This window comes from Dreissena polymorpha, chromosome 2 (genome assembly GCF_020536995.1).
Source record: "Dreissena polymorpha isolate Duluth1 chromosome 2, UMN_Dpol_1.0, whole genome shotgun sequence".
Classification (NCBI taxonomy): domain Eukaryota; kingdom Metazoa; phylum Mollusca; class Bivalvia; order Myida; family Dreissenidae; genus Dreissena; species Dreissena polymorpha.
The window spans coordinates 74,339,141-74,355,653 of NC_068356.1; the positions used below are offsets into that span (position 1 = coordinate 74,339,141).

Below are 16,513 nucleotides of genomic sequence, written 5' to 3' on the forward strand. Positions count from 1 at the left end.
GTATGAAGAATAACGTTTCTTGTTATGGATAAACATAATATAAATTCATAGAATAGTTACGCGTGTTGTATCTTAATTTGTAATATGCGAATGTAAGATAAAAAAAACTGAATTGTGCCGTGGTCATGCGTTAGAATTCGTCCCCAAATATCTCGGCTTTCCTCTCAAAGCAGCAATTTATGCAAATTAATTCTAGAAGATATACATATTTTTATGTTTTTTTTTCAAGAAAATTCCATGTTTTGCAAACAACGATTATTTCAGCAATAACAGAACATTACATATAGCAACATAATATCATGTTTGCGAACATTTTGGATTTGCAGCCCCATCGGGAGATAGTTTATCTTGTATTTGTCAAAACGGTTTTTAACATAATTCTATTTTGGCTGTTCATTTAGTCTTGCATGCGTGTGATCATATATTTACAGAAGAATGACTTTATTTTAATGACTCTTCTTGTTTTATTTTTTCTTTTAAGCTTAAACGATGAATTGGGCACTGCACGCAAGCGTGCTTATGTCACAACTAAACGATTATTTAAATATGACAATAGCGTTGATGTAAACAGAAGTAAGCTTTCATTGTGTTATATTCATCAGTCATCTAAATAATTTGCATTTGCATATGAATGTTTTAATATCAAATTCAATGATTTAATAATATACATCGTTTACTTTTTAACAAAACATATTGAAGATATATATATATCTGTTTCCTGGGACGAGAACCTGAACGTGATGCCAATTGGGGTAATCTTAACACTACAACAGTTAATTTTGAGTCTTGGTTACCTTAGATACTGCTCTTAATGATAAACTTCATATTTGACAGGTTGTTCAAGTCTCCGGAATACCAAAGTGCTATTCAATGACATGGAAACAACTTCAGGAGATTCGATCCGTTATTCAAACGAAATGATCTCAGATGCACACTCAATGGATAACTACACAAACATCAGTGACAGTGTAAAATATCTTCTACGAATGATTGAACAAAAGCTCTACAACTTATCTCTTATTACGACAGTTGAAGTCCAGCAAACATACGATGTTCCTGTATTCGTTATTGTCATCCTGGCGTTGTTGTACGGTTCAATTTCATTAATAGCAATAATTGGAAACGGTTTGGTTATTTTCGTTATTGCGAAAGAGAAACGAATGCAGACAGTGACCAATGTCCTGATTGCAAACTTAGCAATATCAGATATAATGCTCGGAATGTTTGCGACTCCCTTTCAATTTCAACCAGCATTACAACAGCGGTGGGACTTTCCAACTTGCGTTTGTGCTATTGCTCCATTTTTCAAAACGCTATCCGTCTTCGTGAGCGTTTTGACGCTAACATTCATATCTTTGGACAGATATGTTGCAGTTATATATCCGTTGAAGGCTGGATTTTCCAAATGTAACGCTGTGTTATGTTTGTTGTTTGTTTGGGTTACTGCAATTGCATCAAGCATTCCGGAGGCATACTTCCATCGGGTGGTTATGAAGTCAAACAATGAACTAATACCGTTTTGTAAAACAGTCTGGCCCTCAGACAAATTTGGAAGATACTACTACTTGTATTTACTATGCGTTCAATATGCTGTTCCAATCCTCATGATAAACTACGCTTACACCAGAATTTCCTTTAAAATATGGGGAACGGAAGCACCTGGTGACACATTAGACAGAGACAATGTCCGACAAAGGACTCGTAAAAAGGTATGTTATTAATGCAAATAAAAAGCCCTTTATCCCCAAAATAGTTCAATAAGAATTAAACAAAAATTCAGAAACAATATTTTGTTTACTTCCTCTGACACTACATTTCCGGGGATGTGTTTTAAAATCGAATATTTTGAAAGATACAAGTTAAAACAATATGTTGAAGTTATATTAAGTTCTGTCTAAGATTTAATATATCAAATGAGGTAAACGTTTCAATGATATCTTGACAACAATACTTATAATCTGATATTATTGGATCATTTTTCAGGTGGTAAAAATGCTTATCATTGTGGTCATATTATTTGTTGTGTGCTGGATGCCCCTTCAGATATACAACATTGTATCAGAATGGAAGCCAGAAATAAATGAGTAGGTTATAGAAGCTTCGGCTTTATTTATACGGCATTAATGCTGATTATTTGTTCTAAAATAGACGGGTTAACAGGATTTCAAAATAGCGATGTTCAAATACTTATTTTTCAAATTTTAAGTGTAACAGAATGAAATTTTTTTATTATAATGCTAAATCGCGTAATTAAAATTGCGTTATTGTGTTTAAAAATGTAATATTTACTCAGAAATCACTTGTCTCAGTGTCATCGTCTGGACAATATTTGTAGATAGAAATTTAAAAGTAAAGTTGCATCAACGAATGTGAACGTATTTTTTAAAGAATTAGATAATTTATCATCTATTTATAGATGTTCAAATAATTCGCAATAAACATAACCGCCGTAACATGTATATATGTATATATATTATGTTTCAGCTACGAGTACATGAACGTTCTTTGGTTATGTTTTAACTGGCTTGCAATGAGCAACTCTTGCTACAATCCGTTTATCTATGGTCTCTTGAATGTGAGTTATGTATGTTATTCGATAAGTATTAACGTTATATTAAATGTCACTCAAATTTTACTTTCATTTACCAAACATTATTAAACATTATATTCTTTATAATAAGCACGTATACAATTTAATTTATGTTATGTAAGATGTGCCTTATTGGGATAACGTATGCAATATAATGCTTATGTATGCTTCTTTGATCACTTACTAATTATGTTTTTCTTAGACATGTGTTTTTCAGTGTAAAATGTTTGTGCAAAATTGGCCCTTCCATGATATTTAAAAAAAAATCAACTGATTATACGTTTTTCCCAAGGGATTTTATGTTTTTACATGGGGTTTAAATAAGTTCGTTTATGCTAAGTTATCGATCTTAAGCATGGTTCAAAGGGTTTGTTCTGATTTTGGTTTTAAATAAAAATTCCATTTTTGTTCTTAAAAAAATCCATGGGTTAACAACTGATTAAATTGCATTTACGAATTTTAGTACTTCCTTATAGTATAGTGTATTTTAATAAAATTATATTCAAACGTTTATTATTTTGTTGTTTTATGCATATGAAAACCGTGGGAAAATGCTCCGAGATAAAGAAAAGAGTCCATGGAAAAATTAAAATATTCCACAAGAGAATCAGTTTTGAACCAAAAACATATTTGAAGAAACGACCATTTTTATAATTCTATATAAAAACCGATCATACAAAAGAATTGCTTTGCACCCTTTATCATAAAAATGTATATCTAATATGCTAATTGTACATTACTGTGCAAAATTTGGGTTTCACAAACATATTCTATTTGCCTTTATAAATGAATATTATTAACTCCGTTTTAGACTTAATAGCTCATCGTACAAAATATATATTATTTACTTATATTATAAATAATTGCCGATTATTGTGATATGAATGTTCATATATAACCTGGTCGATAATCTCTGTGTCGACTTCTCCATCCAATATGCCGATAAGAATACTTTGCAAAGACCTTCATGGTATCCAAATAACAGTTTAAAAACACTGTGCTCCTTTAGTACTCTATGTATCATCTTGCTCTATTTTGTGGTTGTAAAGTCGTAGAGCAAATTAAATGTTTCATGATAAATGGGTTTTGTTTGGTTTGTTTGTATAGGAGAAGTTTAAGAGGGAATTTAGAATCTTGCTGAGACGACCGTGTTGCATTCGAGAATGTTCTAATGGTTCATTCGTCAACAATGCGGATGTGTCGGATGACACAGGCTCAGGGTCAAAAAGGTTTACACTGACGTTCAGGTATGTTAATAACAAGCCATTAAGGTCATACCCATTAATTAATATGTTCTTCCTGCTTTATCAAAAACAGAAGATTTGTATAATGATTTGTGTTTTAGCAGATACACATTTACAATCTGTACATTATACTTTTTACCAATTTTGTGTGATATTACTTACTAGGACAAAGAATTGAACTTTCAGACTTAGCCAAAATCGAAATGGAATCCCGGGACAGCGCCAATGGGCTAACGGGCGTGGGAATACATATCTCACTATCGCGAGTGCAAAAAACAAGTGTCAGTCAGCCTGTTAAGAGACAAGAGCTTCAAAAGAGAACTTTGTTTGGATTTCGTGACATTTTCCTAAAGAAACACGGGAATACAAACTATAATGTACTATTTGGAAATTTGTTTTATGTTAATTCATGAACACCAGGATACACAGGATATATAATTTTGATTGAAGTGCGTGTTATATTCACTCGTAATTACTTGAGAAAAACATATAAGTATACTTTATTTAATTAAATTTATGATATAATAACGGTTTATTTAAATGAAAATGATATTTTTCTTGTAGAGCATTGAAACCGACGTACGCATTTGAAAGTATAAATTCTTTAACATATGGTCATATTATGAATAACTTCAATGTGCAGTGACTGTATGATTTATCAAATGCGGTTGGGTGTGGTAACATGTATTTGTATTAGAGTTCAACCATCTCACTATATATGTTCACTTTTCATAGACTGCTTGTTAATGGATTGTTACATCATATATCAGATCAGTTCGTCTGAACTGTATATAAAAAAGATTTGTAGTCGCGTGTATATATTAAATATAATTAACTGTCTTATTTCATCGGCAACGTCAACAACCGAAATAAATTTTACATTAACATATATCTTTTACTAATTTTTCAGCATACAATACAGTTTTAACGATAAATAAGAAACCACTGAACATTCGTCATATCAATCACAAGGAGTTTTCGCATACATATAGTAATTGCATTAAAAAACTTGGTAACAGAGAACAAATACATTACGCTATACAAACGCTACAAAGTTGTTTTAATTGGATAATAACCACATGTGTGGAAACAAAACATACAACAAGATTTGCTAGTGATAAGAATGGGATACTGAGCGAAAATTTTCTAAAAGCGATTGTCTAAAACTGTTCGTATTATCTAATTTTTTTTTTCAAACCTAGAACTTGTACCTTTATTTTGACAGGACGCACATCGTATTAAATTTGCTTCGAATTGGATTTATTTAGGAGAGACATTTAATTATATATTTCAGAAAACAAACTGTCAATAACATCTGAAGTATGAATCATTGTACGCAATACAGTTGCCATTATTGTATTAAGGGAATATCTTTCTATTCTTAATCGTTTACGAATATGGCTAAATTTATGTCATAAATATCTTTCTAATAGGGATACTGACATTGGCAACTGCTCCATCTTAGTATCTTCACAGGGGATATGGTCTCAATTCATACTGTAGCGTACTTCGATGGAGCAATAACGTACACAACTCAAAGTACACAACGTAGTAGTAATAGTAGTAATATATGAACCATACACTCTAGGCTGTACGCATGTGTCTAAAATTAACAATTACTTGTGTTAAAATTAACGCTTATGAAAAGACAATTATTATTTGAATTCTATGTACGTGTCTGAATCATAATTTTTATCATATTATCATATATTTAGGTAACATATAATTTATTTTTATTTCACTCAAAATGTAGAATGTGTGCTTTGTGAAATGTTTACATATGAAAACAGGGAAACATATTTAAAACTATATTGAATATTCTATTATATTTAAACACTTATCTTATATTATGTGCGCATGTTTAAACAAAGAACCAACCAGTTGTTAAATTGACCCTTGTTTCTTAAACAAAAACGTTTTCTCACGACACCCTGCAATTTCAATGTTAGTTTGTCTCATTATTTTTTTAGCACATACTAGGTAACCTTTATCGGTGTTAACGGTTTAAGTCGTAGGTTATTTAATTTGGATTGACACAATGTCTTATCTCCAGTGTATTAGTTATGCGACCGAAAAGTAACCGATGGTATTAATCTCATTTTGTTTTGAACGTTGTTGTTACTATTGATAAAGCGAATGTCGTAAACTGTAAAGGCATTTTATCACAGATCATTAAACTGTTGTAAATTACAATGGAATGGCTTGGAACTTGTGATATTACTCAAATATCAATCGAAATCTGTCTCAACTCTCTCTTGATATATTTTGTTCAAGACGATTGCAATATATAATGTTATTAAATGTTGCCGATTTTTGAGTGGTTGTTCACACAACATGAAAGAATGTTAACAACACTTTCAACTATATGAGCACGTTCAGACTGCTGGCTTAAAGGGAACGTCAACCCCGATTGACGGAAAAAGAAAAGTCCTAAATACCGTATTTTTTTTTACAATTATTCATTTGTATTGATTAGAATATCACGACTGGTATATTACAATACTTGAAAAAAGTACACGTTTTCAGTATATTCGGTAATAAAATTTCGCGATGTGAAATCGAAAGTACATCGCGAAAATATGTGACATAACGATATAAACACTATGAATAACGTTAGTAGATTGATCATTTTGTATATAAAATATATAAAATTCACTACGCATGCACAATTTGCATTCCTGTGTTTACCACGTGACGATCAATCTACTTGCGTTATTTATAGTTAACTGGTAGTTACCTGGTACCTGTACCCAGTAAAATGTATTACCGAATATTCTGAAAATATGAAAACTTATCAACTTTTTTCAAATAATGTAATATACCAGTCGTGATATTTTAATCAATATAAACTAATAATTGTAAACTTTTCTTTTTTCGTCAATCGCGGTTGACGGTTCCTTTAATCTAATTAAACGAAATTATTCAATGCACCGTAGGCGCTTGTTGTTATGCTAAAGAATACTTTAACCGTAATAATGTCATTTTACCCGAATCAACAGTCCATAAACTGTATGTTTTAATAAGGTTAATAATTTGTACTTGTGGAAAATAAAACAAAATCAGCTAAAGTAGTCCATCAATCATGCTTACAAGCTCCTTTAGGGTCATAAGGGTCATTGAAAACGCATTAGATTCATAATGCTCTTTTATAGGACTTTTGAATAGCTACACATACACAACTCAGTGTCGATATTTTGCTACATAGAGTAACATATGTAATTATTTTTTAAATGGTAATTATGTTATAAACATTGCACTTTATGTAAAGTTTAGCATAGAGATAGTACCTTTGTCGCTTGGCTGCTGCTCTTTCGGGATGGCGGGAACACTGATTCTCACCCAACTTTAAGTTATGGCTCTAATTCCTTTACCCAGTTACACTTTGGTTATCACTTCTGTTGGCGGGCGAAACGAAATGAATGCAAATTTTAATTTATTCCGAAGCAGCTGCAAGTTCTTTGAGAATAAACAGGCGCTGCGTATTTTTACCCAAAGCCACTCAAATGACATGACGAGGACAACACAACCGAATACCAACTCGGATCGGTCGTGAACCGGAACACAACAACCGCGCTTTCCATTGCAAGTCTTCAAGTTGGATGCAACAAGTAAGCCACTTGAGCTAGGACTAGATCAAGTTGTCAACACAGGAAACAACTATAAGATAATTCAACGTCAGAACACTATGCGGGCTGGGAGAGCCACAAACTGACGCAAGAGCTGAAGCCTCACCGCTACTGGGAACTTATCGGAAAAGCCGAGTTCAGGCTTTGGAGAAACATCAACGGAAGAAGGTCTAAAGATATGTTGAAGCGCGAATGATTCTGAACATAACCACGGGTTTCATTTCATCATAACGAATGAGTTAGTCACTATGGTCAAAAGTGCATTCATTTGCACCCTTGTCTCTATTTCGAGAATCTTTATCCGTGGACTTTTAGTCAGCTCAGGAAACATTTCTTAAGACCACTATTCCGTCATCTTTAATGCAAGAGCATCAAAACGAGCTCCTCTACGAAAAAATGTAAACTTTCGGAAACTATGAGAGATCAATATTGAAACATTTAAACAGGATATCACAGAGTCAGAAATGCAATTTGAAAATATACATGACCCTGAAACCCTTGTCCAAACTTATGATTATAAACTTTTGGCTTTGGTAGACAAACATGCTCCACTAATAACAAAATCTATAATTATGTGGCCGACTTGCCCGTGGTACACAGATTAGCTTCATGACGCTAAACATATCAAACGTAATTTGGAAAGAAAATGGCTAAATTGAGACTCACTATTGATCATGAAATTTATAGAAACCACTGCGCCAAAAGGAACAAAATGTTGAACAAAGCACGTGCAGATTTTTATTTAGATAAAGTAACATCTTGTGGCCGTGATCAAAAGAGCATGCATAACATCACAAAACACTTACTAGATAGTCCATCTGAAATAGCTCTCCCGTCTTGCAAAACATCCGACGAGTTAGTTTCAATGATTTTTTCAAAGATAAAGTTTAAGGTATCAGAAAAGATATTTCTGTACATGCCCTATCTCATTCAAATTCAAAACAGAGTAATGAGAATAACCCAGCAGCAGAAACATGCAGTTTGATACATTTCCGTCCGACAACTGTGGAAGAAGTTGAAAAAATCATCATGCAATCCCAAAATAAATCTTGCGAGCTTGACCCTATTCCAACTTGGTTCCTGAAAGAATGCAAAACTGAACTTCTACCAATACTGACAAAAATCATCAATTTTTCGATGGAAACAGCAAGTGTGCCAAGATCCTTTAAAACATCACGTATAAGACTTTTATTAAAAAAAAACACCTTAGATAAGAAAAACACTACAAAACTATCGCCCGGTTTCGAATCTGCCATATGTTTCAAAATTATTTGAGAAAGTTGTCAGCAAAAGAATTGATGAACATCTGACAGAAACAATTTAAATGAAGAAACAGCTTTGTTGAAAGTGCAAAACGATGTCCTACAATCATTAGATAAGAAAAATGTTACTGTCTTTGTTATGCTTGATCTCTTTGTCGCTTTCGACACCATCGACCACAAAACCCTTTTAAACCGCCTCGAACAACAGTTTGGCTTTGCTGAAAAACCACTACAGTGGGTACCTTCCTACCTATCTGACCGCTTCCAAACGGTGAGCATTGACGGCAAGGTATCAGAACCAGTGCTGCTGACCTTCAGCGTACCCCAGGGATCTGTGTTAGGCCCAACATTTTATACCATGAATCCTAAGCCTGTTGGGGAAATTTGCAAACAACCATGAACTCGGGCATCTTTTCTACGCCGATGACTCGCAGCTCTACATTTCCTTCGAACCCACCGATGGAGAAGTCCAAAACGAAACACTAAATAGAGTTGAAAAGTGCCTCCAAGATATCATCTCGTAGATGAATACAAATATGCTCAAACTTAACACCGACAAAACCGAGGTAATCGTATTTTCAAGTCAAAACAATGCCAAGTACGTATACGGGTTAACTATTAAAGTAGGGGACTCGAAAATTAAACCATCGCAATGCGTTCGAAATCTCCGCGCATGGTTTGATTCAAGAATGAACATGGAACAGGATACTTATGCTATAAGTAGATCATGTTTCGGTCAAATCAGGCAAATATGTCACATCAGGCAATATCTTACACCAAAATGCTACAAAATCCTTGGTAAATATACTTGTTACATCTCGGCTAGACTATTGCAATGTACTGCTGTATGGAACACAATAATCAGCTATCAAGAAACTACAAAATGTTCAAAACACCATATTAATACTATAAGTAGATCATGTTTCGGTCAGATTAGGCAAATAGGTCACATCAGTAAATACCTTACACCAAATGCCACAAAATCGTTGGTCAATTCACTTGTCACATCTCGGCTAGACTATTGCAATGCACTGCTGTATGGAACACAAAAATCAGCAATCAAGAACTTACAAACTGTTCAAAACACTGCGGCGCGTGTTATCACAAGAACATCCCGCTATAGTCATATAACACCGATTCTTAAGGAATTACACTGGCTCCCAGTATAAAAAAGAATTCACTTCAAAAAACTTACCAATGCTTTCAAAGCCTTATATTGACAAGCGCCTGCATATCTGAACAACATACTTGAAGTCTACGAACAAAGGCGAACTTAAGATCAAAGAACGAAGCGACTTCATTAGTGATTCCAACGAAGATTCAATCCTTATCATACGGGGAGTGAAGTTTCATGTACGCTGCTCCCAAACTCTGGAACTCACTTCCATCAAACATTCGAGGTTCTTCAACACTGAATTCCTTCAAAAGGCACTGAAAACTCACCTCTTCCTCCAATCGTATGTTACATAAGCAGTGGTTTATTCAATTCATTACATGGTGGTAGTATAAGCAGTGTTTTGTAGTCATGCTTAGTCCCTCTAGTCGTGTCTTAAAGTCACTCTGTAATTTTAACCTTCAAGTTGTGTCTTGTAGTCACACTTGGTCATTCTATTTGTGACTTGTAGTTCAATAGTTCAAATAAGGTTAAAACCCAAAAGAAGTGTCCGTAAGGGTGACAGGTGACCGGTAGCTGTGGAATCCGACAGCCAGAGTGCAGAAATATCCTTTCACGTATCCTTTCAGTTAATGAAAAACAATGTCTGTATGTTCCCAAAAATTTGCTCATAATATCATTAGAATTATTGTCTTAACCCTAGTTATATCAATTTATTACAATTTTTTTTACTTTTACTGTGTTTCAATATTGTAGCCGGCATTGTTTTATTGCTTTAGTTTCTTACAGCATTTTTATTTATATCACACAAATTTAGATTATTAATCCTTTACTTAATGCTTCATAATAGTATCAATCACTCTGTACTTGTTTTTACCTAGTACTTATAGTATAAGCTTTAGATTTTATTGTTTCATTAAATGTCATATAGCTATACACATTGAGTAGTTTTTATAGTGTCTTGTTGATCTTTCTAATTTATGGTTACTGTGCATGTTTTTACGTAGTACTTATAGTTTAGTTTAAGATTTTATTGTTTCGATCATCAATTGTCTTATAGCTACACACGTTGAGATCGATTTCTTTTGAACAGTGTTGCAAAATGTTTTCGTATCTGCGATACGTCAAATGTCCTTTTGTAAAGCGCCTTTGAACGAGCATTTTTGCATGAAAAGGGCGCTAACGAAATCCGTTATAATAATAATAATAATAATAATTTCAGCAAATTCCACCATCATCCAGGTCTACGCAAAACGTCAGTCTAGACGAGGACAATATACAATTTTATACAGAGTTGTGAGAGCATTGACGAAGACATCATCATCTTCGAAGGCAACTGGAACTCCCTTGTTGGTCCAAACGCCTACCGAGACTGTTCAGGGACAGTAGGTATATTTGGCATAGGGAAGGCAAATGACAGAGGGCTGATACATCTTCAGATCGCCATACGCCTTCATTTTATGATGGCCAATACGCTTCTCCCGCAAACACAGATATTATGTATTGCTGTCCCCGCAACGGTTCAGTTTCAGCATAAGCAAGGCGAACCCAAGAACATATGGCGCAGAAATCGTCAGTGACCATGATTAAGTGCTTAATACAATCAAGCTGATATTTAAGTGTATGCGCATCGCCAAAAAACTTAGCTTTAGATTTGACATGCAAACATTAATTAGGTCCAGATATAGCAAAGGCATTTTAAGCGCAGATACCGCAACTATAAACAACCTAGACAATGGCATCATCATCATCACCAACAACATCAAGGGAGTCCTGTATTCATCAATCGAAGCGGTTCTGGGAAGAGAGAGGAAAAATAACACACCATTTTGTACGACCTATATCATTTGCAGCTGTGGCAAGAGAAGAGGAGATGATCACAGGTAGCAATAATAAGACTTACAGCACCCTCAAAGTCCTCATGAAGACCAGTCAACCAAATGCCACTGTTATAGCAGACGCTTACGGGACCCTACTGCCTGAGAGTGTTGAAGTCCTGAACAGATGGACTTAATACTAGCTCGACCTCTATTACTACCTGCTTCTATAAGACCTTAGTCTCCTTCAGAACAACCGCAGACCATAAGCTGATGATAAATGTTCGACCATACTTAAGGTAGAGATGATTAATTATCTCGTTATGATCAGATACTTTGCCCGACAAAACCTGGTGTCATAAACCACACGCGGCAGATGCCTGGTCATTGAGCGCAATTATGGTCATTATGATTTTCCCATGACTTCTCTTGGTAGTAGCATTCAGCAGTCATTTTATAAACAAATGTAACACCAAACACTCAATTAAAAAGTTATTTATCCAAACAGATTGTAAGAAACTTAATTCTGTGAAGGTATTTGCCAGTTTATATAATAATATAACAGGATCGCTGTACATTCGTTCCTGCCCTATTTTTCATTTATTCCTACGTTTTTTTAAACAACTTGGACATTCGTTCCGTCGTTATTTTGACAATTCGGATAATGGTTTCTACATTATTTTGACAGCCCGGACATTCGTTACTTCGTTATGTTGACAGCACGGAGATTCGTTCCTTCATCATATTGACAACCCTGCATAATTGCTATCCTGGTCATTATTATCACATTTAATCGAAATGAATATGACACTTTGGGCATTTCAATCGGTATGTTAATGTGTCATAATTAAAATAATGTGCTGTTTGTATTATTTATCATAATATTGTCATTCTTTACACAGTTTAAACAATTTATCGTAAGCATGAGCATGACAACTTTAAACAATAATCGAATATATCGACTTTCACTGAGATCTGTAATAAGCGAAACCTTGTAAAAATCGGGCCGATTTTTATTACGTAGCCATCGAAATGTAGACCCAGGCGTGTGTTTCTTGGCGTACGAGTGACCCTCGAAACTTAGCACAGAATGACCGGGGCATGAAAACTCAGTAGGAACGCATATTAGGTTTATCAAAATAACGTAGGAATGAATGTCCGGCAGAAAAAACAGCGTATGAACGAATGTCCGCCTTTAAAATTTAGCGTAGGAGTGATTGTCCTTTGTTACACATTTAAGGATACATAATAAAGTGCTTAATACCTATACATTTAAAATATGATTAAAAGTTATTTTAAACATGAAACGTATTTAGCGGGTTCCGGTAAAATAAAACTCAGACATTACGTAGACTTATAAAGAGTGTTTGTTAGTGTATGGAAGAACAAAGAAGCATTTTCGTTGAACAAAACTGTGTTTCATAATGTATCCGAAAAAATACAAAACAATAGAGATTTATGAAATAGAAGTGCATACATCTATCATTCATAATCACGTGTAAATAAATATCAATTTGCATGCATAAACAATTCAGTTTGCACCACGTCCGTTTTTCACCTGTATATAATAATTCTTCAATATCGTCATTCACTGTAAAATATGAAACATGCATTTTATGAAATTCGGCTTTAATGTATAATTTTTTGCCTATTTTGTGTTATTGTAACATATTTTATCAATATGTTACAATTAAACAAATATAAAAAATCGTATATACCCGCTTTAATAATAATAATACATTGTTCCCAGAGACATCCCGTTTACATCCGTTTTCACCGCCGTGGAACGGACTATTCAAAGCATAACCCGCTGTTGCTAATCTTGTTAGGAAAAACATATTAGCCGCGCTCTGTGAAAAGGGAGTTTACTGTTTGTGCGTAAAGTGTCGTTTCAGATCAGCCTGTGCAGTCTACACAGGCTAATCAGGGACGACACTTTCCGCCTTAACGGATTTTTTTCTAAGAAGAGACTGCCTTAAAACGAACAAAATCATAAAAACGGAAAGTGTCGTCACTGATTATCCTGTGTGGACTGCACAGGCTAATATGGGCGACACTTTACGCACATGCATTAAACCCCATTTTCACAGAGCACGGCCCATACGTATTACTGTTTAAATAATGTTTGTTATGAGGACTGCAAGCGTTGTAAACACGAACGTAGTAGTTAAACTTAAACAGTACTACGCAAATGCTTTCTAATTTATTTCGCTCGGTTTACCCCATATTTGTTTAATTTTAATTCTACTGTTTACCTTAATACTTAATGAATTGGAATTGCTAATATCAAGCATAATTTATCATTTACAATTATCAGGTAAGCCTCAGTTACTTGTGCATGGCGGTCGCAGGGTATAAGCTCCCTTCAGACAAAAGCTTTATGCGGTGCAGAATTATTCATAAGGACATATTTGTTACCGCAATTTAACCGTGTTGGGTCCTTGCGATTACAAAACTTAGTTGCTTCATGCTTTTTATTCACTTTCACTGAGCTGTTGTCGTTTTTTTTTTCAATCTGAACAATATGTTCCATTTTCCCACAAGAACAGTTTATACAAAGTAAAATCGAAAGGGCAGAAATAGGTTGGAGAGGTGTAGAAGAAAGCATTACCGGCGGATTATTTCCGACCTGAGAGATCAGCAATCTTAATAACGCTGTGCCAAAGAGATATAAATTAGACCGGTTGTCCTCGAAGTAAAACTCATATATCATTTGAACTAACAGTGCTTGTAAAAGTAAAAAAAAAAAGTAAGATGATCATCCGTATGTACCTGAAATCTCTAAATGTACTGATTTTCAATTATCGAGTAAACATGCAATAATATCATGTAAATTGCTGCTTTTTACATTCTGCTCAAACATTGAAATCTGGATTACTTGTGTTTTCAGTGAAGATAATACAGAGAATGTTCAAGAAACTCCTTACCATCTATGAAAGGCTTAACCCATTTATGCCTAGCGTCTAGAAAAAAGGCCTTGGCAAACAGCGTACACCCAGATGAGACGCCGCATGATGCGGCGTCTCATCGGGGTCTGCGCTGTTTGCTTAAAGAAATTTCTCTAAGAATTATTCAAAATATAGAAATACATATACTAGGCATCCCTAATTTTGGAAATAAATTGATCCAATTTAGAAAGATGGGAGAATCCACTAGGCATAACCCTGTCAATAACAAGGAAGAACACACCGAAGGGAGAAGGTGTAGTAGAAAATGGGCATTTTAGAAGGGTCCCTTCATCCGCGCAGATATTCAGCCGTTCGGCGCCTTCAACAGACATGAACAGCACCAGCATAAGCCTCAAGAAGAGTTAAACAAAATAATTATGTGCCCGATGTCTGAGTTATTCTGACAGAGATGCTGCTGGAGAATCAGAGAAGGGACCTGGCCAGGGCGGGGAAGGTTATTGATAAACATGTTCTAGGAATATTCGTATTATTTTGTACACATTTTTCATCATTTACATTAGCCGCTTTTTGTTACATCCACGTTGTTGCTTGCTGAGGAAATATTGGTAGAAAACGTTTATCCGAGTCGATCATGTTGATTTCTGGTTTTAACAAAATTATGAATATCACATCTGAAAAGTACTCGTGATCATATAAAATATATATTTTCACTCGTGGCTGCGCCACTCGTGAAAATACTATTTTCTATGATCACTCGTGAATTAAAATCGATAATACACCGAATCCAACAAATATCCTCTATGCATTTACATCCTAACTATGTAATCGAGCTCTTGAGACCCTGCATTATGGTTTCTTGTTGAGATGAACTACGATGACCTGTGGTCGGTTGGTACTAAATTGTGTAAACTAGCAGGAATTTGAACAAAGAGCTGAACATTGCATTCACTTAGTTCATCAATTTATAGGTTTGTATTCGCGTTCTCTGGTGGGCGCACATTAAAGCTTGAGAAATTACATGACAATTTAAAAGGATTTAATTTATCTTATATCGCCTTTTAGCTTAACGCCGTCGCGTCAGAAAATACCCGCTACATTTGCAGCCATAGTAATCTTAGGCTTCATGGTGTCTGTTTCGGACAGGGTAGCTCCTGACCAGTTTGTGCTAAATTTGTTGGCTTGTCTTGAGTATCACCAGCCTGATTTGGTGTAATACCAATTTTTGCATGACTTCAAACGTCTTTGTTGAAATGTGTTTGGAGCGGATGAAATCATTAATACAATGCAGCTCTTTGCACACATTCCGTTGCGTGGCATTGAAAATATGCGTAGGTACTCTAGCTATATTTCATGCGCAAAATGCAATGAGTTAATTACTTTCGAATAATATAGCTCTAAAAGACTGTTCTAACAACATAGTCCGATGATAAATATGTGTTTAGGCGTGTGCGCAACCCTGTAAACAGTGACCTTAACAGAGGTTACTGGGAATTTCGTCCTGGGAAGACCTTGAATGGTATCCTATTTGATTGCACTGAAACATTATTTACTTGTCACACTCAGTTTAAGCTCAATTAACTGAAGCTGAAAACCCTGTTGGGAAGGTGTGGGTGAACACTCTCTCCCCATTGGGAGTTTACATTAATAGCAACTTAATAACATTACCATTTTGCATAAAAAATCGCAATTTCTATTGACATTTCGTAATTCAATAAATCGTCATTGGTATCGGATTTATTTCTTGGAATATTTTATTATTCGTTCTTAGTTTAAGTCAATCCCGTAAATGTGTAACATTTCGAATATAATTGCAAATGCGGGCTTATGAATTTTAAGACAGAAAGTACTAGTACCAACATATAATGGTATTACACTTCATTGAAGATTTAATATGAAACACAATCTCGGAATTCCATTTTTTCCGGGAGTTCTATCTATAATTGTCTGAGCT

The 16,513-nt window shown here is 34.7% G+C and overlaps 1 protein-coding gene across 1 annotated transcript; it reads left to right on the plus strand.

Moving 5' to 3' along the window:
- The first annotated feature begins 938 nt into the window (after window positions 1-938).
- Window positions 939-11,850, plus strand: LOC127869823 (prolactin-releasing peptide receptor-like). Its single transcript, XM_052412481.1, has 7 exons — window positions 939-1,709; window positions 1,984-2,084; window positions 2,485-2,575; window positions 3,698-3,837; window positions 8,774-9,011; window positions 11,129-11,225; window positions 11,690-11,850. Exons 1-7 carry the CDS (start codon window positions 939-941, stop codon window positions 11,848-11,850), a joined length of 1,599 nt encoding a protein of 532 aa, XP_052268441.1.
- The last annotated feature ends 4,663 nt before the right edge of the window (window positions 11,851-16,513 follow it).

What these genes read in the sequence shown, in the direction of transcription:
- LOC127869823 (XM_052412481.1), top strand. Translation starts at nt 939, where the DNA reads ATGGATAACTACACAAACATCAGTGACAGTGTAAAATATCTTCTACGA. An exon ending in GACAAAGGACTCGTAAAAAG is followed by an intron (nt 1,710 to 1,983) that starts GTATGTTATTAA and finishes ATCATTTTTCAG; the next exon opens with GTGGTAAAAATGCTTATCAT. An exon ending in CGGTGAGCATTGACGGCAAG is followed by an intron (nt 9,012 to 11,128) that starts GTATCAGAACCA and finishes AATTTTATACAG; the next exon opens with AGTTGTGAGAGCATTGACGA.